A 25361-nucleotide genomic window follows, 5' to 3' on the forward strand; every position below is an offset into this window, starting at 1 on the left:
GCTTGGTGGTTAAAAGCACTTGCTACTCTTGTAAAGGACCTGGGTTCAAAGCTCAGATCATCAAGTGACTCACAAATGCTTGTAACTCTAGTGCCAGAGAATCTGATGCACTCTTGTAGCCTCTGTGGGCCTCCATGGTATGCATTACCTCGTCCATCCAAGAGGAGGATGCCCCTCATGTGCAGAATCTGCTCACAGTGTGGCACTCTGCATGCACGCTGTGCTTCGTGGTACTTCCCAGCTGTGGCTGGATGGTCTCAGGACTCAGCTTAGGTTCTGGGATGAAACACGAGCCAACTCTGACTCTGAAAAATTGCAAACCTGGTGCTTGTGCTTTCCAGGCCCTTCGGATCGCATCCTCATCTGCTGAGCCCTGTGCTTTAGCTAGAGGAATGGTCACTCCGGGGCCACAGAAGCCCTGCCAGCCCAGCCCCCAGCTCCTCTCTACATCCCCCTACACACTCACCTCAAATTACAGAAGGAAGGTTTATGGGCGGAGACTGTTAGGGAAAGCAGTCAGGTACAGTTGCTTAATTTGGAGTTTGATAGATTCCTAGACATGGTGGATTAGCTGACAGAGTACAAGGAAAATTTGTCCTTTTTATCTTCCATCCATCCATCCATCCATCCATCCATCCATCCACCCATCTTTTATTTATGAATTATTGTCTTTTTATTTACATTTTGTTTATTGACATTTACATAGCATGAGTAGACCCATTTTAATTCAGATCCTCTACCTGAAATTTCTTCTCCCAAACTCTGTCAGTGGCTTATCTACCTCACAAGGCTGGTTGCTTGTTTTAACCTCCTCTAGAGGAGGGAGCTTTGGTGACCTCCAGCCAAATGCTCTTCCTTCTCTTTGCTTTTAGTGCCCACCCCAACATACACTCTTTAAACTTCAAATGTTAAATTTGGTTTTTTAAGATAGGAACTTGACAAAACCTGTCTTGTTAACCTTTCAATAGTAACAACAAAATCCAATTTAAATAATTCTTTGGGGGTGGGGTGAGTCACTGAATTGCTAGTACTTCAAAAAGACTGCCTTCAGTCTTCTAGATTAGAGCACTTAACTGTGATCATTTCTTCTGGTTCCTGTATTTTAAGTTGACTGATCTTTGTACCTAGCTTGTCCTAATGTCACCTAGCATATTTCTTGTTATACTGTATGCCTTATATGCCCTCACTCCTGCTCCATGGAGGTCATGCCCACCCCCACTCACTCCTACTCCATGAAGGTCTTGCCCACCCCCACTCACTCCTGCTCCATGGAGGTCATGCCCCCCACTCACTCCTGCTCCATGGAGGTCATGCCCCCCACTCACTCCTGCTCCATGGAGGTCATGCCCCCCACTCACTCCTGCTCCATGGAGGTCTTGCCCACCCCCACTCACTCCTGCTCCATGGAGGTCATGCCCCCCACTCACTCCTGCTCCATGGAGGTCATGCCCCCCACTCACTCCTGCTCCATGGAGGTCATGCCCCCCACTCACTCCTGCTCCATGGAGGTCATGCCCCCCACTCACTCCTGCTCCATGGAGGTCATGCCCCCCACTCACTCCTGCTCCATGGAGGTCATGCCCACCCCTACTCACTCCTGCTCCATGGAGGTCATGCCCCCCACTCACTCCTGCTCCGTGGAGGTCATGCCCCCCACTCACTCCTGCTCCATGGAGGTCATGCCCCCCACTCACTCCTGCTCCATGGAGGTCATGCTTTACCATGTGACCCTTTACCATGTGGCAGTGTGCAGTGCCTGTAAAACCTTGCCTGCCAGTTCTGTTATCACTCATATCTGAACCAGTTCCTGGTCCTTGGTCTTTTCTTTCTACTTGGAGCTAGGTTCTTTTCTGGTCTTTATGTTCTTGGTACATTGTTGTCAGATGCTGGCACTGTAAATGCTGTGAAGCTAGTGCTCAATTTTGCTGTTTCTTTAAATAGTGCTGAACTTTGTCCTGGGATGTAGTAAAATTATTGCACTTTGTGTCACTTGAATTCCTTTGAGATTTGCTTTTAAGCAAGATCCAGGGTAACCTTTGGCCTGGTGTTAAAAGTACCAGACTCCCTTCCCATTCTGTTCTCTTAAAAAGTCTCTTAAAATAATTTTGTAGCTAAATTTCCTGACTACACACTGTGCTTTCTGCAGTAGAGATTGTCGCTATGGCCTGTGATTGAAATGCAGCCCACAGCCGTGTTTGTAAACAGTTTACTGGAATCATCACCGTTGTTTCCATAGCATTGTCTGCTGTACTGTGTACTTTCTGGCTGCTCTCATAGTGTAGCAGCAGAGCCTTAGAGATAATATGGCCTGCAAAGCCAAAAATAGTCAGTATCTGACCCTTTACAGAAAAGTTCTGCCCGTGTCTGTTCTGAGGGAATTACAAGGCCGTTTGGGAAAGCCATATTACTCATGTATTTTGCTTCAGCTGCCAGTGTATATCCTGTAGTTGTCTGTGTTTGCATGTTAAAGCTCTGCTGCTGCTCTGGGATTCTTGAGTTTTATGCTTTAGACATTGTGGATCATAAGCACTTTGTCGAATTGTTTCATATTTTTGTGCATTACACTAGTTTGGGTGAACTTTCCCTTCTACATTCTGTTTTCCTTTGCAGATGACCTCTTGGTATTACATCTCTCTGACCTGATTCGAATGGCATTCATGGCTGCAACTGATCATAGCAACCAACTGCGAATGGCTGGGCTCCAGGCACTTGAAGACATTATCAAGAAATTTGCATCTGTGCCTGAGCCAGAATTTCCAGGTCATGTGATCCTGGAGCAGTATCAAGCTAATGTAAGTTCTGTGGCTGATTTATACTCTAACTGAAGTTTGTGAGGGTCACTAAAGGAGGAATTACATTCTCTTTTCCTATGGAACTCAAAGCTCTATGACTTGTTTCAAAGTTTCAACTGGAGAAGGGTCCAACTGTTGTAACTATTTTTAATCTGTGAGAGCACATTAATGATGAAACCTGAATAGAACTTGTAGCCTTGCCTTCCGGTCTTGTGTGTAGATGTTCAGCCATGCCATGCTGTGCCACTGGAATGATAAAGAGAACATTCACAGAATTGTTACGGATTTGCTGCCGTTGTATCTGTGGACGCTAAGGCTTGATGAACAGTTTTAGAAATAAAAGCAATGTCCTGTTGTAAGCCCAGTGAGGACATGACTCCTGGTGACAGCTGCCAAAGACACTACTGAAAGGAGCAGACTTATGAGATTGTTTTTACCACATCCTAAGCACATCAGCTTGTTCTCCTGAGATTTGTACTCTAAGATTTCAGACACACAATAACCTAATCCTAGTAACGGGGGAAAGGCTATGAGAAAGTTACATTGGGAAGCAAAATGGAAGTCTTTTTTAAAAACTGAAATAATGTGGAAACTTGGTTCCAGATACAAAATGTCTTGCCTAAAACTTGCATTCAAACCAGGTGGTGGTGCATACCCTCAATCCAGCACTCTAGGGGCAGAGGCAGAGGCAGAGGCAGAGGCAGAGGCAGAGGCAGAGGCAGAGGCAGAGGCAGAGGCAGAGGCAGAGAGGCAGAGAGAGAGGCAGAGAGAGAGGCAGAGAGAGAGGCAGAGAGAGAGGCAGAGAGAGAGGCAGAGAGAGAGGCAGAGAGAGAGGCAGAGAGGCAGAGGCAGAGGCAGAGGAGAGGCAGAGGCAGAGGCAGAGGCAGAGGCAGAAAGAGGATCTCTGTGAGTTTGAGGCCATCTTGGTCTACATAAGAGGATCTCTGTGAGTTTGAGGCTATCTTGGTCTACATAGTGAGTTCCAGGAAAGCTAGACTACATAGATAGATAGATAGATAGATAGATAGATAGATAGATAGATAGATAGATAGATAGATAGATAGATAGGTAGGTAGGTAGGTAGATAGATAGATAGATAGATAGATAGATAGATAGATAGATAGATAGATAGAGAGCGCTAGCTGTGAATAATATGTAAATACAGGTGGAAAGTTCTGTCTTTAGTGCAAGTGACTGTACACAGCTGCTTACTCCGTACAGAATGAGGGTGTCTTACGTCTCCCGGTGTATTAGTGAGGGGCCTATAGTCTCAGGAGGTACGAGTAAGAGTAGGTCACATTCCAGGCCGTCCTGGGCTACATGACCATGTCTCAAAAACAAACCAAAACAAGTAACATGCTCCCATCTACTTTTTAAAAGGTTTATTTATGTATGTATGTATATGAGTGTTGTGTCTTCCTGTATGTCTGCATGACAGAAGAGGGCATCAGATTACCTTATACATGCTTCTAAGCCGTCACGTGGTTGCTGGAAATTGAACTTAGGACCTTGGAAGGGCAACCATTGTTCTTAACGTCTAAACTATTTCTCTAGTGTTCTTATTTAGAAATAATTTCAAATACTCAGGAAAATATTCTAAAACCATTTGTATCTTTCCCCCATATTTATCTATTACTCATTTTGATTAATTTGTTTGAAAGATGACTTTCTCTTCCTCTCTCTGTCCTGCCAAGCCTTTTTCTCTTTCCACAGACACACATATGTACATATAGGTTTTTCCTAAGTCATTTCAAACTATTTTACTCTGTAAAATGTTACCCTTGAGCCATTTGAACTATATTTCCAAAGAATAAGAGCGTTGTCTTATGTAACCAAAGGACAGCTATTAACTGCTGTGAGGTCAGTATTGACTCTTTGCTTTTATTAGGTCTGTCATGACTTTATTCATAAAAAAGAACCTGTGATTGTCACCAGATTACTGTGTAAACAATATAGTGACTGCTGGTAGAAATCTCAGTGTAGCGAAAGACTTCATGTAATGTCTTCATTCAGCCTGTACACATTACATCTCAGCATCTATCTGAGAGTCCATGGCTGATGCTGACTTCCTTAAAGCTTGTTTGTATGCCTTACTTATTGATATAGTGGTAATAGAAAAGCTAGCTAACAGCATATTACCTTCACCTTCTACGGTGTGTATGGTGAGAGAGAGGGAGCAAGGGGAAGGAGAGAGAGAGAGAGAGAGAGAGAGAGAGAGAGAGAGAGAGAGAGTTTGTATACGCAGTAAATGTATGAATGGGGTCAGAAGACGATAAGAGTCCGTTCTCTCGCCCGTGGTTCTCGGGTACCCAGCGCAGATGGCCTAGCTTGCTTGGCAGCCACTTTTACCCACCCCTAAAAGCCAGTAGTTTTGAGTGAGGTACTTTTGGAGGTGTTTTAGTGCCTCTTAATTTTTATTGTTCGACAGTTATTTAAAGAAATTGACTCACTTCCATGAGATTTGCCTAAAAGATACATAGATGCTATTAGGAATATGTTTAGAAACTACATATGGGGGTGGGGAGGAAACAAAAGTCACAGCAGACTATCAGAAAGTCCCATTTACTTTTAAATAGAAAAAAAGCAAAGGAAAGAAGGTTGTTGGGGTTGGGGATTTAGCTCAGTGGTAGAGCGCGGTCCCCAGCTCTGAGAGAGAAAAAAAAAAAAAAAAGAAGGTTGTCCTAGGGGCATCCTTTCCAAATAGATTTGATATTATAACTTTCTAAGAAGCAAAGACAAATGCTATGTTTAATCTTATAATAAACTAAGGGGATAAGGAGGAGGTGATAAAAAAGAGAGGAACATAGATGTGTGTTTGGTGTTTTAACCTCCAATGACTCAAAAGGCTTTCTGTTTTCTATTTGTCTCTAAAATAAAAATTTGCTCATTTTTTTTTAGGTGGGAGCTGCCCTAAGACCAGCTTTTTCACAAGATACGCCATCAGACATAATAGCAAAAGCTTGCCAGGTAAGAAGAAAGCAGGCCTTCCATAAATTCCTAGAGGTCTTAGATTTCACTTAAAGGGAGAAAAATCAAATTATTTTTACCTTGGAGATGCAATAGTGTTCATTCCTTTTTAAAATAAATTTTCAAATAAAATTATTCATCCATCCATCCATCCATCCATCCATCCATCCATCCATCCATCCATCCATTCACTTATTTGATCTGAATGAAGCATTGTCCTCGTGTGGAAGTCAGGACACCATGTAGGTGTTGGGTGTCTCCTCCACTGTGGATTCCCTGTCTGATAGAGGGCGCCTGCCAGCTGAGCCGTCTCACTACCCCTCGTTTCCCCCCTTTTAAATTTAAAACAGTAGGCGTTAACCACACTCCTCTTTGTTATAGCTCAGGATTCAGCTTTGGATACTTAGCCCCTACATTCTCTCCAAGTGAACAGACCTCTGAACACCATAAGGAGACTCAAAATAAACATAAGATACAAAATCTGTAATAACGGAGGAGGGTAGTAACAGGTACTAAACATTCCTGCCCATAGGTTATGAGACTTCTTGGATTCCTGGATACCGATTACCCTAAAAAGAGCTGCACATTATACTAATGACATTGCACCATCGGCCCACAAGAGTTAGTCTCACGCTGTTGCATCCACAGCTACAGAGCTACCCAAGCATATGTCCTCACCCTGTGCTAAGTGCCTTCCTCTCCCATGCTCCCCTGTGGAAGGATTCCTGTACTGAGTTCTAGTCTTTGAAAAATGGCATTTTTTTCCTCACATTTAAGAGAGCATTAGCTGTCTCCTCCTCAGTCTGCTGGAGAGCAGAGCCATGGCCCTCACCTTTGCTTAGACTCCATACCCACACTGCATGTGACCGGGAGTCTCTGCTCACCGGGAGTCTCTGCTCACCGCAGTGCCTCATTTGAAGTCCTTTGTTCTCCTGGTTGAATGGACTTACTTCTTTTTATTGAATTGGTTTCTCTGGTATTTGTTGCCTTAATGGTGCTCTTTCAGGGAGTTAACTTCTTCCACAGACAGTATGGGACAGAGAGAAGAGGACCAGAGCTATAAGGGATAGATCTTTGTGTTATGGTTGAAGTGTTGAAGTGAAAGTAAATCCTTTGGGATACTGACAAACAAGCATAGAGAGTAGTCGTGCGCAATTGCCCTCTTGATGACGATGCTCTGAGCACAGCAGCAGCAGGTCTTCCACAGAGTGATGAGGGTGCTCTGAGCACAGCAGCAGCAGGTCTTCCTACAGAGCTGCTGATTGCTAGAAGCATGAAGGCTGCTAGAATTTCATCTCACAAGTGAGCAGCTCCTAGTGTTGAGTTTCCCTTCAGCTTATTTGTTTCTTTTTCTATAATGGTTTTTGTCTCCTAGTGGCAGGTCCAAATGCCTGGCCTCCTTCCCACTTGCACGAGGAAACTTAATTTGAAACTGGTGGGACAGTGCCTCGCACATTCTTTTACTTTACAAAGGAAAGAGCTGCTTAGAAGGTTCTGGTTTGTTGGTGAGAATAACTTTACCTGAAGAGACTTCTAATCAGGGTAATCTTTAGAAAGACAAGAGAAAGCCTCACGTGTAGGACGCCTGGATGTTTCTGTGAGGCAGCAAAGCAGCCAGTTATAGCAGAAATCACAATGAACCTTAAATATTTCACTGGAGCCTAAAATGTAAAATATATGCCCACTTGTTTGGCATGGGGGCCAAGGTCTTTTCTCTGAATATGGTTTTGTGGAATCTTCACTGCATTGTCTTTCTTTATAAACAAATCCATAAGCATTACTTGCAATTTCCAGGTATAAGACACAAAATCTTACAGAAACCCACTTACATTTTTATTTCTGTATGTGTATGTGTATATGCTCGTACACACACGGGTGACCACAGATGCTAAAAGACGGTATCAGATCACCTGGAGCTATAGTTACGGGCAGCTATGAGCTGCCTGGCATGGGCGTTGGGCACCAAACTCTGGTCTTCTGCAAATGCAGCAAGAGCTCTGAACCACTGAGCCATCACTTCAGCCCCTATATCTGTGGTTCTCAAGTGTCCTAATGCTGGGGGCCTTTAATACAGTTTCTCATGTTGTGCTGACCCCCAACCATAAAACTATTTTCAGTGATACTTCATAACTAATTTTGCTGGTATGAATCACAATGGAAAATATTTTTGGAGATAGAGGTTTGTCAAAATGGTCATGACCCAAAGGTTGAAAACAGCTGCCCTAGACTTTTTAAAGAAGAGGAAGTAGGTAGGAGTTTTGCAAGGAAAGCTTAGGGCGACATTTCTGGTGTTCACAAAATTCCCTGACTTTTAGTTACATTTTAACCAAATTGCACTAAAGTCCTGTATCTCCAGTATGTTTAGTTTCTGTAGGAATCAACAACTTGATTTCCTTTGACACTCTACTTTAGTGCATGTCACTTTGAACTTGCTATTTGCAGAACCATTGTGGTGGGCGATTTATCTTGCCAGAAGTGTGCCCTAATAACAATGTTGTTAAGTGTTCTTATTTTTATTAAACATAGTTTTCAGGTTTTGAAAATAAAATTTTAAGCAAATAAAATTGTTGTAATAATTTTGTCAGTTTTTAAGGTTTTAAATAAAGAAACACAAGTCCATTAGCCATGATTTGAAACCCAAATCCTCCAGAAACCAGAGTGGTTTTTAATAATCCTTTTGGCAGTAAAACCTGAGCTTACCACACTTATCCGCCCCCAAAGCTGGACAAGATTTTAGTCTTCCTTTGTCTCTGAGTGACTCCTAATGAGTTCCCTAATAGAAATGTCTGTGTGTCCACAGTGTGCTTCGGCCCCAACCCTTCCCTTCCTACCTGTGCTCCCTCAGGTGCATCCTGCCCATTCCTCCCTTTTACCCAGAAGTCGTGGACATAAATATAGTTGCCAAAGCTAGCCCTGTCTAGGCCTCTTCTTGGATGGCATCCTTCTGTTGACTTCAGTGTCTGTCCTCACATGGTTTTCCTTTATTTTCCTGGGTTTCCATTTATTTCTGTTGTTCTGCTTACCCCTTCAGTATACCCACTCCCCCCATTGTCTTGATAGAAGGCCTTTAAGATATTCTCTTCTAAACAAATCTGCCTCCCAATCTTACTTTAGTTATTGCTTTTGCGTAGAAGTTTCTAGTCTTAAATGGTTACCTCCCACTTGCTCCTGGAGTCTAGAACAGTTTCCATCTGTCTTCTGAATATCCGTCCTGAAATCTTTTAGTAGTACCTAGAACTCACACGTGAAAGTGTTTGGAATCAAACTTATGCTGACTTGTCTGTACTGAACTTTGCTGGTCTTTATGGCAGCACTCCTGATGGTGGTTTCCCCTTCCTTCTGTTCTTCAGGGTTAGGAGCTTTGACTCCCCACCCTGCCTCTCAGTGTCCTGTGCCCATCATTCATGGTGTAACACCCTGCAGTATTTTGTCTCCAACGTTCCTTTTATTCTCAGTTCCACCCATGTCATGTCTGTCTCATGCAGTCCTGTAGGAGACATGAAACTGAATATGCTGTTTATTGTCCTGTATATACTTCTTCTAAAGCATAAATCTAATGCCACGGATCCCCATCTGATTTTAGTACATAGGATATGTAAACTTCATCGTGTCTGACCTCAGCTTTCCTGATCTCTACTTCTTCCTCTTCTCACATCCTTGTGTCTTTACACACAAGCTCTCCTGATGTCTAAGCATCTTCTCTCCTTCCTATCTACCGAGTGTAATATTGAAATTATAAAACTCTATAGTTTCTTTTCCCCTTATTAAAAAAGCCTTTCATGATAACTAATTTGATAGTTTGATGATGGTAAACAGATAATTGTTGAAGAATTTTCAAGACTGAACTACTTTAGGGAGAAAACTATTTATTTTAAATTTTTGTTAAATAGTGGAAACATAGAATCTGGACATGGTGGCACACAGTTGTAATTCCTGTACTTAGGAGATAAGCTCAAAGCCACCCCGTAGTGCCCGGCAAAGCTCTGTGTCAGACAGACAAACGGAGTGGAAACTTAGTGCTGCTCTGCTTTCTGCAGTGGGGATAGAATGAACCCTTTTGTTCTCTGTGCGGGGATATGAAGAAGCACATCTCACTGCGCTCTTCAGGTACTCTGTACGCAGTAATTTTCACTGTTCCTTGTCTAGGTGTGCAGCACGTGGATTGGAAGTGGTGTTGTCAGCGATCTCAATGACCTCCGTCGGGTGCATAATCTACTCGTTTCCTCTCTGGACAAAGTTCAGGCTGGAAAGGGATCTCCTAGTCAACTGTACCGAGAGAGTGCCACCACCATGGAGAAGCTGGCTGTTCTTAAGGCGTGGGCAGAGGTAAACATGGCCTCTTATAGCTCACCATTCCTCCATCCCTGAGCCCACTGGAGAGCCCTCTGTGTGTGAAAATTGGCCCTCAGCGTGGAAAGCCTTCCTACCCTGGTCGATGAGTCCTTTGCAGTCCTTTTTCTCACTGGCGTTCTTGCCTGTGCCTGTGGCCTGGCAGTGATGAGCAGAGCAGCACACTGCAGGCTCAGTTCAGATGAAGGCAGGACCCTGGGCTTCGGGTAGGGACTTAGACGTAGTCCCTCAGAGAAAGAGAATGTGCTAGATCAGGGAAGTACCATAAGAATGAGTTTTCTCTCCAAGTTCTAGACTACAGACCCAGCCGTCTTGTGAAACATCCCTGGGATCCGTCTGGTATTTTGGCAAAAATAATGTTGTTTTTTTGTTTTTTTGTTTTTTTTTGCTTATTTTTATAAAATGATTGCTTTTGTCTAGGTTTTTTAAATTAATGCAAATCTTGAAAAGATAATACTTAGTAGATTTTATTTTTTAAAAAAATAAAACTGTTCTCCAATCTCAACTCTTCCTTAATCAGTCCTCAGCTGTCTGTAGCACTGTGTGCGCCGATGACCATGGAAGGTCCTTTTATTGCAGCATTATTATAATTATTATTATTCCTCTGCACATTCGCCTTTGTGACTGATGGACCTCCAGGGGAGTTTGGCAATGTTCAGGGTAAAGAACATTAACTACTGAGTCAAACTCTGGAACAAGTCCTATCTTAAGATTTATCATCTGTGTGACTTCTTCAAGTGACAGCTGGCTTACCGCCTCAGTCTTATCATTGAAAAGTGGAAATGGTATCTTCTGTAAGCCATGCAGTATAACAGTGCAAACCATCGTGCTTGGCACCTAACTGAGATAAATAAATGCCTTAAAACTTAGGTCAGAAGGCCACAAAACAGAATGAGTAGTGTGCACTCATTTGGAGTTCTTTTGTAGTGGGAGTAGTTTATATAATTGTTTAGCAATTTGTACCTCAGGCTTAGTGTTTCCTGCTGACTGTGAATTGCTACACACCACTTCATTTCATTTCTTTTATCTCGTTCTCAGATGCCAGCATATCCTAGGTCTGTTCACTCAGACCTATTTTACCTCTGTTTTTTCACTTAGAGAGTTTGTTTGCCAACTCCTCCAGTTCTTAGATTTATGTGAACTGTGCGACATTGGATATTACTTACTTGCCTATTCAAAAATCGTTTTATTCACATTAATATTTATTTTATGTTTAATTTTTATGTGTATAAATGTTTTGTATGTATGTATTCCACATGCATGCCTGATGCTCTGCACAAGTATAAAGTACTCTTAATCACAGAGCCATGTCTCTAGCTCCATTTGTTTTTTAACGTTAGAGTTTCGGAAATGACTAAATATTTCATAGGATCATAATGTAAAGTCAGTTAGACATTGGTGTAAAGGACCGTGTGCAATACCTGCTATCTTACCCATAACAAACATCACCTGCTGCAGTTACTTTTACAGTTACTGTAGTTTGGCTTTAATCCAGGGCGCATACTTGTCTGATGGCCGCTCCCCTTTATCCAGCAGTATGTTATGGAATGCCAGCTCTCAGGCAGGATAGTAAAGACCAGGATAGATGTGCTGCATGTACTTAGCAAGACAAACTCAAAACCAGGAGATGCAACAGAAAGTAAAGAGAGCCACCAGAGGAGAGATCCAGAGTTCTCAAACGGCAGGGCACTAAGCAGGCTGTAGGCTCAGAGCTGCAGATTTTGGAGCAAGTGATGTTTAAGTGGAAACTTGGAGGACAAGAGTAGATCCCAGTCAGGCGCTCGTATGAAAGTTCAGAGCTCTCTGCTATCAGTTATGCCCTCCGGGATCCTCACACCTTCATGCTTTGTCTTGTCTGTGTTCTCCTTTCTTGGCTGTCTTTTCTCACCCCCTGAAGTTTCTTTTCTTTTCTTTTCTTTTTTCTCCATCTTTATTAACTTGAGTATTTCTTATTTACATTTCGATTGTTATTCCTCTTCCCAGTTTCCGGGCCAACATCCCCCTAACCCTTCCCTCTCCCCTTCTATATGGGTGTTCCCCTCCCCATCCTCCCCCCAACAATCACGTTCACTGGGGGTTCAGTCTTGGCAGGACCAAGGGCTTCCCCTTCCACTGGTGCTCTTACTAGGCTATTCATTGCTACCTATGAGGTCAGAGTCCAGGGTCAGTCCATGTATAGTCTTTAGGTAGTGGCTTAGTCCCTGGAAGCTCTGGTTGGTTGGCATTGTTGTACATATGGGGTCTCGAGCCCCTTCAAGCTCTTCCAGTTCTTTCTCTGACTCCTTCAACGGGGGTCCTATTCTCAGTTCAGTGGTTTGCTGCTGGCATTCGCCTCTGTATTTGCTGTATTCTGGCTGTGTCTCTCAGGAGCGATCTACATCCGGCTCCTGTCTGCCTGCACTTCTTTGCTTCATCCATCTTGTCTAATTGGATGGCTGTATATGTATGGGCCACATGTGGGGCAGGCTCTGAATGGCTGTTCCTTCTGTCTCTGTTTTAATCTTTGCCTCTCTATTCCCTGCCAAGGGTATTCTTGTTCCTCTTTTAAAGAAGGAGTGAAGCATTCGCATTTTGGTCATCCTTCTTGAGTTTCATGTGTTCTGTGCATCTAGGGTAATTCAAGCATTTGGGCTATAGCCACTTATCAATGAGTGCATACCATGTGTGTTTTTCTGTGATTGGGTTACCTCACTCAGGATATTTTCCAGTTCCATCCATTTGCCTATGAATTTCATAAAGTCATTGTTTTTGATAGCTGAGTAATATTCCATTGTGTAGATGTACCACATTTTCTGTATCCATTCCTCTGTTGAAGGGCATCTGGGTTCTTTCCAGCTTTTGGCTATTATAAATAAGGCTGCTATGAACATAGTGGAGCACGTGTCTTTGTTATATGTTGGGGCATCTTTTGGGTATATGCCCAAGAGAGGTATAGCTGGATCCACAGGTAGTTCAGTGTCCAATTTTCTGAGGAACCTCCAGACTGATTTCCAGAATGGTTGTACCAGTCTGCAATCCCACCAACAATGGAGGAGTGTTCCTCTTTCTCCACATCCTTGCCAGTATCTGCTGTCACCTGAGTTTTTGATCTTAGCCATTCTCACTGGTGTGAGGTGAAATCTCAGGGTTGTTTTGATTTGCATTCCCCTTATGACTAAAGATGTTGAACATTTCTTTAGGTGTTTCTCAGCCATTCGGCATTCCTCAGCTGTGAATTGTTTGTTTAGCTCTGAACCCCATTTTTTAATAGGGTTATTTGTCTCCCTGAGGTCTAACTTCTTGAGTTCTTTGTATATTTTGGATATAAGCCCTCTCTCTGTTGTAGGATTGGTAAAGATCTTTTCCCAATCTGTTGGTTGCCATTTTGTCCTAACAACAGTGTCCTTTGCCTTACAGAAGCTTTGCAGTTTTATGAGATCCCATTTGTCGATTCTTGATCTTAGAGCATAAGCCATTGGTGTTTTGTTCAGGAAATTTTCTCCAGTGCCCATGTGTTTGAGATGCTTCCCCATTTCTTCTATTAGTTTGAGTGTATCTGGTTTGATGTGGAGGTCCTTGACCCACTTGGACTTAAGCTTTGTACAGGGCAATGAGAATGGATCAATCTGCATTCTTCTACATGCTGACCTCAGTTGAACCAGCACCATTTGTTGAAAATGCTATCTTTTTTCCATTGGGTGGTTTTGGCTCCTTTGTCAAAAATCAAGTGACCATAGGTGTGTGGGTTCATGTCTGGGTCTTCAATTCTATTCCACTGGTCTATCTGTCTGTCTCTGTACCAATACCATGCCGTTTTTATCACTTTTGCTCTGTAATACTGCTTGAGGTCAGGGATGGTGATTCCCCAGAAGTCCTTTCATTGTTGAGGAGAGTGTCAGCTCTCCTGAAGTTTCTGAAAGAACTCCACTCTCTTCGTTTCCTTAGTGACACACTCCATTGCGATTACTTCCTCTAAAGCCACGGGTAGCAGTTATTCCAATCACTGCCACCTTCAGAACTTGTCTTACTTGGCCTTAAAGCCTCTGCCCTCCAAGTGCAGAGCCAGAACAGCAACGCTTACAAGGAAGCACTTGCTCTTCCATTGAGAGCCATGGAAACATTGTTATCACTGACCCTGGAACTCCTGTGATCCCTTTCTCGGGCAAAGAGAAGTTCATCACCGTGTTTACTTAGCGTTACCTGTAGCATGAAGAGGAAAATGTACTTTGCTATGTGTTTAGGTTCTGTGACCTTCAGTCAGAAGAAAACATGATAAAATTTGTTCAACTGTAGGGAAATTAGTGGGCACATTATGCTGTATGCAGTGTAGCCATTAGAATATGATTATGAAGAGTGAGAAAACTGTATATTAACTTGTGAAATTAAAGAGTCCTCTGTGCAGCAAATTCATAACTTACAAAGAAAGAACATGAAAATGAGTATTGGGCTTATAAGGCATTTTTTGGCTCTCAAGTGCTAATCTTCCTTTTTTTTTCTTTCTTTTCTTTTTTTTTTTTTTTTTTTTTGATGTAACGTCTCACTATGTAGCCCTGGCTAGCCTAGATCTCATTATATAGACCAGGCTGACCGCAAAGTTGAAGTGATTTTCCGGGTTCAGTCTCCTGAGTACTGGGATTACACGTGTGCTATCGTACGTGTGTGCTATCGTGTGCAGTGTTTCGCTCCCCAGCCTCTTACAGCAGGTATTAAAGTGGAAGTTACAGAGGAACACGTCTGTCGGACGGGAAACCTCTGCAGTGGCTCCTCTCCTGTGCTCCTATGCTCAGCACTGTCCCATGCAGGCCCTGCCGCCCTGCTCCTGTCCTCGAGGCTCCTCTGTGCACACTCCGCCCGCCTCTGCTCTGCTCCATGGTTGTGGTCGGCCCCTGAGGTTTACTCAGCCATCAGAAGCCATCATGTGTCCCCTAAGGACCAGACATGGGCGTGCTAGGGAGCGTCCTACTTGGACAAAGTTTGGGACTTCATTTCTCTTCCTCAGTCTTCCTTTATGGTTAGCTGTTGTTTGCTGTTTGTTTTAAGACAATGTAACCCAAACTGGCTTCAGACCCAGATTTTCCCTCAGCTCCCAAGATCAAAGGCAATGCACCCAGCCTAAAAGCAAACTTCAGGTGTTTCCTCAGCATTTTATCAGCTCAGTATTTATTGTATCTTTGAGTTTATAGGGGAAAGTAGGTATTTTTGTCTTTTTGCCTTAGTTCCTGGCATGATAACAAAAACAAGGTGCCAACCAAGGACTCGAATGGATCGCTGCTTACATTTACAGTGTTTACTGACACTTACTTAGGATGTCAGTTTAACTAAAGAAGAGTTAAGGTGGGGGGGGGGCAGGAGCAAGCTGGGGAAGTGAGTGGGACATATGGGTGTGCGATGCATGGCTTTCATCGCACACGCAGGAGACCGACACAGGCTGACCTAGATGACTTTGAGGCCAACCTGGTCTACATGTGAGCTCCAGGCTCTCCAGAGTAACTGTGAGACCCTGTGTCAAACACAAAGTAACCTCCCCCCTGAAAGCCCCCTTGAGAAGCATGGATGTGGTGTTTATAAACCAAGCTGCAATCTGTGGTCATTACTCTCTGCCTGTGCTCTCGTTGTCTTCTCACTGTGTGAAGGGTAGATAAGCCTGTCAGGCTGTCAGTGTACAGGCGCGTGCCTTAGCGTCCTCAGCAGGCACGCAGGGACAGTGCTACAGAATGAGAAACGTTTCCAAGGCCTCTGTATAGTGCAGCTTTTCTCTTGACTGTTTTATTCCTTTTCCCTGTTTTAATTAATGTTTTCCAGCACTGTATTACCACTCGCACAGAGCCTAAATATGAGTGTAAAACAAAAAAGAAATGCAGCAAGGAAGTACCCTGAGCGTGCTTTAGGAAAGTTGCTGTTCCGTGTCTAATTAAAAAGGTCACGGACTACAGAGGACACAGATAGTACAGTGGCAAGTACATCATAGTCTGAGACAGGCTATCTGTGGTGACTGCAGGATTGCTAAGTGTCGCTCACTTACTACAGCTATCCTTTCTCTGGCCACCTCCCTTCTCTCCATCTTTTTCTTTGAATGCTGTTTGATTGTGTCTGGTAAGCCTGGGAAGGAGGCAGCAGACAGGAAGTCATACTCTGTGCTGGGAGAGACTGTGTAACATGGACCAAGGATGCCAGATTAACTCAGGGAAGCCAACTTAAGGGGCATGCTGGCAGAGGAATATTAGAAATCAGACAAATTTTTAAAAAAATTCTTCAGAAGCAGGAGGTAAAGGCACTTTTAGTAGTTATCAAGAATTCAGAAAGTGCCTGGCAGTGGTGGCGTACACCCTTAATCCCAGGAGTAGGAGGCAGAGGCAGGCAGATCTGTTAATTCCAGGCCAGCCTGGTCTTCAGAGTGAGTTTTAGGACAGCCAGGGCTACACAGAGAAACCTTGACTTGAAAAAAAAAAACCCAAAAAATGAATTCAGAAGGTTATATATGTTCTAATATTGATACCAATTTTCCTTGCTCATGTAGCTGCATGATTAGAACAATCTAAAATATCCCATTGTTATCCTAAGCCATATTTTCAACTCATGAATGTCTTATTAGGTATATGTGGTTGCTATGAATATTAAGAAAGAAGCAGAGTCAAAACCGAAGAGAGCAATGAAAAATACTGATGATGATGATGATGACTTTGGCACCATAGACGAACTACCTCCCGACAGTTTAATAACCCTAGTGCAGCCCGAGCTGCCAACTCTCAGCCGCCTGTGGCTGGCCGCGTTGAAAGACTACGCACTTCTGACTTTACCAGCTGAGTTCTCTAGTCAGCTTCCCCCAGATGGTGAGTATGGCCTGCACTAGCTTGCCCATGGAGTTCAAACTAATAATAAAATGGACTTGGCAGAGGCTAGAACCAACAGTAGCATAATGACATCTTGAAATTTGTGGACATAAATTCAGAATTATTTCCTTCAGAGTATGTCCTTTATACTGATTTTGTGATTCAGGGTATGACAGCAAGGAGTGTACTAGGTGAAACAAAAATGGTAGCACTGTTGTAGTGACGGCAGTACAAGCAGAGCACTCTGAATCGCTGTGGGAAGCAACGAGCGACCTCTGTCCGTGAGCAAGTATAGTATAATACTGTGCTGCCTGGCGATTGTGTTTTCATGTAAATTCTACCTGAGCCATAGCTGTGCTCCTAAAGCCTTTGCTTATGTCATTTAATTACTTCTCCTATTGAAATCAATAGAGACACCATCATGAGCATGTTTTTTGTTTAGGTAAAATTCCTCCTCAAAAACTCAACCTTCCTCTCGGATATTTTAATGATCGTTATTGAGTCCTCCTTTATTCTCTTCCCATCAGGCACATGATAGCAAGGAGAGAGTAGAGCTCAGTGTTGGCAGTAGAAATGGGGGTGGGGAGAGGAGGGGGGAGGAGGGGGAGGAGGAGAAAGAGGAGGAAGAGGAGGGAGGAAGAGGAAGAGGAGGAAAAGGAGAGCACAGAACAGGGCTAAGAGACGGTGCTGTGAAGAAGTGTGGCTAGTCCCATGGGGGAGGACAGCATAAGGATGCATGGTGTCCCTGGCTTCCAAGAGGAGAGGCTGGAAAGCTGGCCTCAGGAGGGACAGGTGCCTCCAGCTGAGCTTCGGGAGCCTCAGAAGGTGGAGGAGCTCGTTGCCTGAGCACTCTTGTATGAGGCATCACAGATAGCCTAAGTTATTCTTAACTGTGTGGACATTTGTAGCAGACAGTAAGTATGTTTTTACTTGCTTTGGCTGTTTCACAGGAGGAGCATTTTACACTCCCGAGACCATCGATACAGCGAGACTTCACTACCGGAACTCCTGGGCCCCAATTCTCCATGCAGTGGCACTTTGGTTAAACAGCACAGGATTTACATGTCAGGAGTCCACAGAAGCCACAGCTGTATCTGGAGGACAGAAGCGCTCCCCGGCTGTCAGTTTAAACCAGGTTCCAGGAGCCATGGCTAGTGCTAAACCCCTGCCAGAAGTTAACAAAGACAGAATGCACCTGATCCTAGGTAGGTGCCTGTGATACATTTCAGGTTGGCCACTGCAGAATGCCTGTAGCTCTCATTGTAATGCTGTATAAAGCCTTCTGTAGCACAATTCAAAGAAAGAATTATAAAAGGACTTTTCAGCTCCACTTATAAAATAAATGAATTTTTGTCTAAAAATCATCCAAAACTATTCTAAAAGATTAGCCATTGGGGCTGGGGATTTAGCTCAGTGGTAGAGCGCTTACCTAGGAAGCGCAAGGCCCTGGGTTCGGTCCCCAGCTCCGAAAAAAAGAACAAAAAAAAAAAAAGATTAGCCATAGTGTTCATTCACAGAACAGTATTGAATTTCAAGGAAAAAAAAATCTAGGGTTTTTTATTCAACACTTTCTTTGTATTGTCATTTAACAGATTATCCAATGAAGAAAAATGTTTATGATCTAGTTTTAAATAATTTTAATCTATAAGTGTTCTTATTTAAGTATTTACATATTCTGAAGGAAATTTGTGATCTTGTGTTTTCTGGTCATGAAAAGACAACTAGTAAGGTGTAACTAATGTAATTTCTAAGTAGATCTCACAGTTAAAAATATGAAAACCCAGAGCCTTGTACACTGAGAGCACTTATTTGGACAAGCCTTGCGTATAGCTTGACATTTGAAAACCTTGGATGAGAGGTGGATGGCTCAGCAGTTAAGAGCACTTACCGCTCTTAGCGAGGACCTGAGTTCATTTCTTTTTTTTTTTTGGTTCTTTTTTTTGGAGCTGGGGACCGAACCCAGGGCCTTGCGCTTCCTAGGTAAGCGCTCTACCACTGAGCTAAATCCCCAGCCCCTGAGTTCATTTCTAACACCCACCTCAGGTGGGCTCCCAACCGCTCCAGCCCCAGCGGCTCTGACATTACCCTCTGCCCTGACTCTGCAGGCTGGCATGCTCACATGAACAAACCCACACAGATACACAGAATCCTAAAAATGTATGTTTACAAAGTTGTTGGGCAACTCTTTAATGAAAGTAGTAAAATAGTTATAAATTTATTCTTTTTTAAAAAAAGATTTATATATTTTATTCATGTGAGTACATTGTAGCTGTCTTCAGACACACTAAAAGAGGCATGAACCACTATGTGGTTGCTGGGAATTGAACTCAGGACCTCTGGAAGAACAGTCGGTGTTCTTAACTCCCAAGCCATCTCTCCAGCCCATAAATGTATTCTTAATATAGTATAATTTTTTGTTTTGTTTTTGTTTTTTTTTAAGATAGGGTCTCACTGTGTAGCTCTGGCTGTCCTGGAACTCATTTTGGGGACCAGGCTGGCCCCCAACTCAGAGCTACACTTGTCTCTGCCTCTTGAGTGCTGGGATTAAAGGTGTGCACCACCACCTAGCTAATGTACTGTATATTTTTTTTAATTCTAGAAATTGAAGTGATTATCTTCATGGCATATCTAATTTAAATACTTATCGAATTGTAACACTACAACCCCATATTGTGTTTGTCTGCTTAGCCTAGAAAACATTTTTAATTTCTGGTATTAATAAATATGTAGTAAACTGGGGAAAATACTGTATCAAAGCAACACAAGTGTTTTGTGATGAAAACTCATGTTTTTGTGTATGTTCCAGGTGTGAGTATACAGTTTCTTTGTTCCCCTCGACCAGAGGAGCCCATTGAACACGTTACAGCATGCCTGCAGGCCTTACACACCTTACTGGGCTCTCCTTATGCACGAATACACATTGCAGAAGATCAGGTACAGTGAATTTCTATAGTGGATAATTGTGGGATTTGTTTTAATTACACTACCTTGGAATAAATGTCTCACATTGGAACTCACATTGTAAGTTTCTAACAAGATTATGTAACTAATATGACCAAAAAGGGTTTTTTCTCTCCCGACTCTTGGATGACGATACAGAGCTGGACTGCAGCTAAACACTATGGCTTTCCCCTCCTAGAGAGGGACTAGTGAGCGTGAGGTCAGGCACCAGCTCTGTGATGCCAAGGCAAAGGCCACTTCTTGCTAGAGAGGATAGGTGAGTCAGCTCTTAGAGAGGAACTGCCAACGGGAGGAGTTTCCTTCTGAGAAAGAACAACACAGATACAAAAGCCGGGATCCAGGAGGACATGACAAGTTCAAGGGAACTACAGTCGTTTACTACTGCTGATGTAAACCAGGTAGATGTCATCAGATTGGGGCTGGGGAGTGCTGAAAAGGGCAAATATGAATGAAGCCTTCTTTATGACAAAGGAGTTGGTACTCTATACTGAAAGTGAATGGAAATGATTAAAAATGTTTAAATAGAAGAATGATTAATTTTGTTTGGAAGGATCATTTGGAAGGAAGCAAGGCAAAGGATATAACTCAGTTATAGGTAGGCAGATAAATGATAGATACATAGATAGATCAATAGATAGATGACAGATAGATGGCTTACAGACAGACAAATAGATAGGTGGACAGACAGATATAGAAGGATTATACACTTTTCCTTGTAGAGGTTGGTTTATGAGATCTGAGAAGGGAAGCATGGGGGACATGAGAGCTATGGGGCTCTCAGTGTAATTTCCCAAAGAATAGTCATCTAGGAAACTGAATGAAGATGAAAAGAGGACTATATTGGGAAATTGAGGATCAACGACATTTATGGGTCAAAAAGGAAGGAACTAGATGGACAATGGGGACCAGAGAGTGGGAGTAGGAGCAAAAGCCAGCGGCTCTCAAGGGCAAGGGGTGCTCTGTGGGAGACAGGGACAGTGTAGAAGGGAAGAAAGCTACAGACAGACTGCAGCAAGGGCAGAGGAGGCCTTGGGGGCTTTCAGTAAGAAAGCCTAGAACATTCAGTTACTGTGAGGAGAGTGGCTTGACAGGAGAGGCACAGGTCTCTGTCAGTCCCTGGAAGTCTGCTGGGATAAGTGAAGAACATGTGAAGAAAAGTGGAACAGCCTTGGATTTATTTTGATTTCGAATTTCTTTGTACTTGTGGGGATTGTCTCTAGAGCCTCTGTGTGCTGAGCCAGCACTTTCTGACTGAACAGCACCCCAAGCTGTGTGGGGGCTTTCTTAGCCTAAGAGAAGAATGGAGAAAAGTTTTGAATGAATTGAGTGTCTCTTTAATTTTTAATTTGCAGCAATCTCATTGTAATCAGGTAAAGAAAATTATTGAGACTTAAGATTACAGTTTGTAATAGTTGCTGAAGTGAAACACACCACCAATTCCTTAGCTTAGGAGGACAATTAGGAACTTCGGTGACACTGAATTCTAGCAACACCAATAGCTTAGGCATTTTATTCCAGTAGGAGAATAATAATATCTGAATATAAAACATATTTAAATATTTAAATACTATATATTGTTTGAAAATCTTATAGGATAAAGTGTGACCTCTCAATTTTATTACAGTGCAAAGAGCACTAGTTATCTAGTCCTATATATTAAATTTTAGCTACAAAATTATTATTGCATGTATAGTTTCTCAGATTTTAATAGTATACATCTGTCATTTGAAATTGAAATTAACTAAGCATATTTGTATTAATTATAATAGCTGATTGGTGTTGAGTTGCTAAGTGTCCTGCACCGCCTGTTACTGACCTGGAACCCACCGTCCATCCAACTGCTGGTCACTGGAGTCGTGCAGCAGATTGTCAGGGCCGCGCAGGACTATCTACAAGAAAAGAGAAGTGCTCTAAGTAAGACTGGAAGCAACCTTGTTTGTTCCCCAAGGTTTGGAGTTGGTTCTTTTACATGTATGGCTGTTTTTCCCACTTGCATGTCTGGGACCCACGGAGACCAGAAGAGGGCACTGGTTCCCTAGAACTGGAGTTAAGCAGATGGTTGTGAGCTGCCATGTGGGTGCCAGGAATTCACCGCAGGTCCACTGGGAGAGCAAACAGTGCTCTTACCTATTGAGTCCTCTCTCCAGTTCTGTACTCCTAGTTTTATAACCAGGCATACTGGGCATGTCCGTGATCTCAGCATTTGGGAGGTAGAAACAAAAAGATGAGACAGTACAATGTCTGTTCACCACCGTACAGCAGATTCAAGGTCAATTTGGGCTAGAGACCTGTCTCAAAACAAAATTAAAATTTAAAAAAATTATTAATTTTGAGCTTCTTCCATTCAAAGGTATCAATTTTTTGTGGTTCATATAGCATATTTGTTATTCCTATTATGAAATATAAACCTAATAAAATGCCTAGTACTGGCTTTCCAGGTGAGATGGAGTACCCATGGCTTTCAGGGAGGGTCATCTACCAGGGCATTGTACCAAGAGCATATGGCACCAGCTACAGATTTACCTATAAATCCTTTAGAAATAGTGTATACCATACTTATCACTTTATGTATATTATTGCTGGAAATATCACAAATTATATCTTTTCCTAAGATGAAGAGGATATGGAAAAAGAGTCCTGTCCTGCACTAGGAGAAGGGGGTGACACCGGCGGCCTCATTCCTGGAAAGTCCCTTGTGTTTGCAACCATGGAGCTGCTGATGTTCATTTTAGTACGGCATATGCCACACCTGAGTACCAAGATGTCGGACTCTCCAAGTCACGTGGCCACAAAGACTCACCTGTCCGAAGAAAGCGCTCGCTTGGTGGCAGCCACAGTGACCATTCTCTCAGACTTGCCATCACTCTGTTCACCAGCTGGTATGGTATTGATCAGTATTTGAGAGTGTGCTATATGAAAGATGCGCTTTCTTTGGATTTTAACAGTTTCTTTTTCCTTTCTTAAGTCTCAACTGCTAAATGAGAAGTTTTTTTAAAGAGTTAGTTTGCCTTTAACAGCCTGGGAAAGACTAAAATTTCTAAAATTACAACCTGAGGTAGCCTTGCCCAGCATGTGCAAAGTCCTCATCCTGGTTTTGATTCCCAATATCATAAAACAAACAGAAACCTGAAGGTTGAGGGAAGACATGACACCCACAGACAGCCACGGGAGGGAAGAACGACCGACTCCTGTGTGATAATCTGGTTCCCATGGATGAGTATCACTGAAAAACTAATGCATGCCTGAGGACAGTGACAGTCAACCGTGAGGAGCACTGAAAAGAACTGTGGCTAATAAAGGTGATAGCTGCTGTAGATATGAAGGACTGTGGCATGGAGTAGACGTTCCCTTGGTTTTAAAGTAAAAATAGTACCAGAAAGTGTGTGGGTCCATTTCAGCCCAAGCAGACCTTCCTGGCTCTTACGTGACAAGCATGAGCAGTGACTTCTCCATTGCGGTCACGTGGAAGGAGCCTCACTGAGGGCAGGCCAGGCTCTAGGCTGCTTCATCTGCACTTGCTTGTTCAGTAGGTCATCTTCCCTACTTGAGCTGACTCTCGCATACTGAAGTAATTACATGTCTGAGAATTATGTTCCAGGCTACTCAAAATATGTCACTAGTCCTCTGCTGTTTTCTGACCTCCATTCTCTCCCCATTGTGAAGGGCAATGTTAAATAGCTTACATTGGAAGTAAGAAAACTGAGATTCAGTTGAAGCAAAAAAGAAAACACCACTTCTGTTTTAAAATCAATGTGGCACTTTATGTTATTTTTAAACATTGATTTATGATGGTAATATAGTAAATTTTGAATAACAAATATAATAGCAAGGAAAGAAATAATATTAAATCCCGTCAGCCAGGCATAGTGGTGCTGAGACAGGATGGCTTGAGCGCAGGGGTGTGAGGCCAGCCTGTGCAGTCATGAGGCCTCGTGTGAGGGAAGGAGAGCACAATCGACTGTCTCATAGCAGTGTCTGTGGGGCGTGTGTCTGTGTGATGGAAACAGCTATCATGAGGAACTGAAGAAGTTGCAAAAACTTATTTGATTTATTTCAGGATGTATGACAATCCTGCCTACAATTCTGTTCTTAATTGCAAGAATATTGAAAGACACAGCAATAAAATCTGTGGACAACCATGTTTCTCCCCCAGTCAGTGCAGCTCTTCAGGGGATAAAAAGTATTGTGACACTTTCTATGGCCAAAACAGAGGAAACTCAGAAACAGTGGACAGCTCTAATCCGGAGCACTCTTGCCTGCATCCTGGAATATTCCCAACCAGGTAACCTGTCTGAGTTTTCAAAGTTTTAATGTCTTAAGTGTTTTCCTTCATAAATTATTACGTGAATAACCTTGTCAGGAGACTGCTGCTGTACAACACTGGATCAGTCCTAGGGGTGTCTCACTGCATCAGATTTGAAATGTGAATGCGTCTTCTGGGGTATGGGCTCTAAACAGCCCTGTCCTCAGTGCTTGTAGCATCTGCCTGGCTGAAAGGAGACAGTGTGGACCCAGAACTGACATGTATTGCTCTATGTATGCTTACTTACAGGTTGTTGGGTTTTTGGGTTTTTTTGTCCTCTCTCCCTTTGGAATCTGCCCTGCCCCTCTCCTCCTCATCCTTCTTTTTGTTGTTATTTTATTTTTTGAAGCATGGCCTTGTTATGAAGCATAGGCGAACTTTAAACTCATGATTGTCCCATCTCAGCCTCTTGATTCCTGAGATTACAGAAATACTCCACAGTGTCTGCCTATGTGTTTCAATAAAAGTGACAAAATAGGAGCAGGACAGGATGACGCATGCCTGCTACCATGTAAGAGGTAGGGCAGGTGGTTCTCTCTCTGTGAGCTCAAGGCCACTCATGTCTACATAGTGAGTTCCAGGCCAACCAGGGCCAACGTAATGAGGCACTATGTTCAAATAAAGAGTAATAAAAGAGGAGACTGAATATTTATGACTATTCTAACTCATCCGCAGACTGAACTACAAGCTTGATATTGAAATATTTTATCCTATGTCTGTATATAGAAATAAGGACTTTCTTATTAATAAAGAAAGTTAGTTAATAAATGTATATATATACATGTATTATATTGAGATAAGTAATTATGAACAATATATGGCATTTGTTTATATTTTAATTTACTTAAGTAAACTTATGTAAGTAAAGTTTCATCCTTTATTTCTTCAATCAATTTGCCAGTTACTTGTTACCTGTCAATGGGTACTTTTTATAATTTCTAATTTTCCACAATTACAAACATAGTTGTGATAAACACCCTTAAAGATTCCTCATGTTTTTATGGTACATATGTAGAACTGAAAATACATATTTAACACTAATTTCATCAGACAGTGCCAAATTGCTGTCCCCTGTGGCTTTATGAATTTATGATTCCATCAGCAACATCTGCTAATCTCACCACCATACATCAGTTTGTATTGTCCTTGTCTTGGTGAATATAAGTGTTTTTAATTTAG

General features: G+C 42.7%; 1 protein-coding gene across 4 annotated transcripts in view; it reads left to right on the plus strand.

Moving 5' to 3' along the window:
- Heatr5b (HEAT repeat containing 5B) overlaps positions 1–25361 on the plus strand; it is an 80025-nt gene that overhangs the window by 48170 nt on the left and 6494 nt on the right. For all 4 annotated transcript variants that reach the window (XM_039112448.2, XM_039112449.2, NM_001191064.3 and 1 more), the window contains exons 25-33: positions 2611–2792; positions 5691–5759; positions 9906–10085; positions 16681–16918; positions 17869–18123; positions 19725–19852; positions 21649–21793; positions 22492–22758; positions 23937–24161. In XM_039112448.2, coding sequence (XP_038968376.1) covers positions 2611–2792; positions 5691–5759; positions 9906–10085; positions 16681–16918; positions 17869–18123; positions 19725–19852; positions 21649–21793; positions 22492–22758; positions 23937–24161 — 1689 coding nt within the window. The remainder of the gene's footprint in view (positions 1–2610; positions 2793–5690; positions 5760–9905; positions 10086–16680; positions 16919–17868; positions 18124–19724; positions 19853–21648; positions 21794–22491; positions 22759–23936; positions 24162–25361) is intronic.

The sequence above is a fragment of the Rattus norvegicus genome, chromosome 6 (genome assembly GCF_036323735.1).
Source record: "Rattus norvegicus strain BN/NHsdMcwi chromosome 6, GRCr8, whole genome shotgun sequence".
Classification (NCBI taxonomy): domain Eukaryota; kingdom Metazoa; phylum Chordata; class Mammalia; order Rodentia; family Muridae; genus Rattus; species Rattus norvegicus.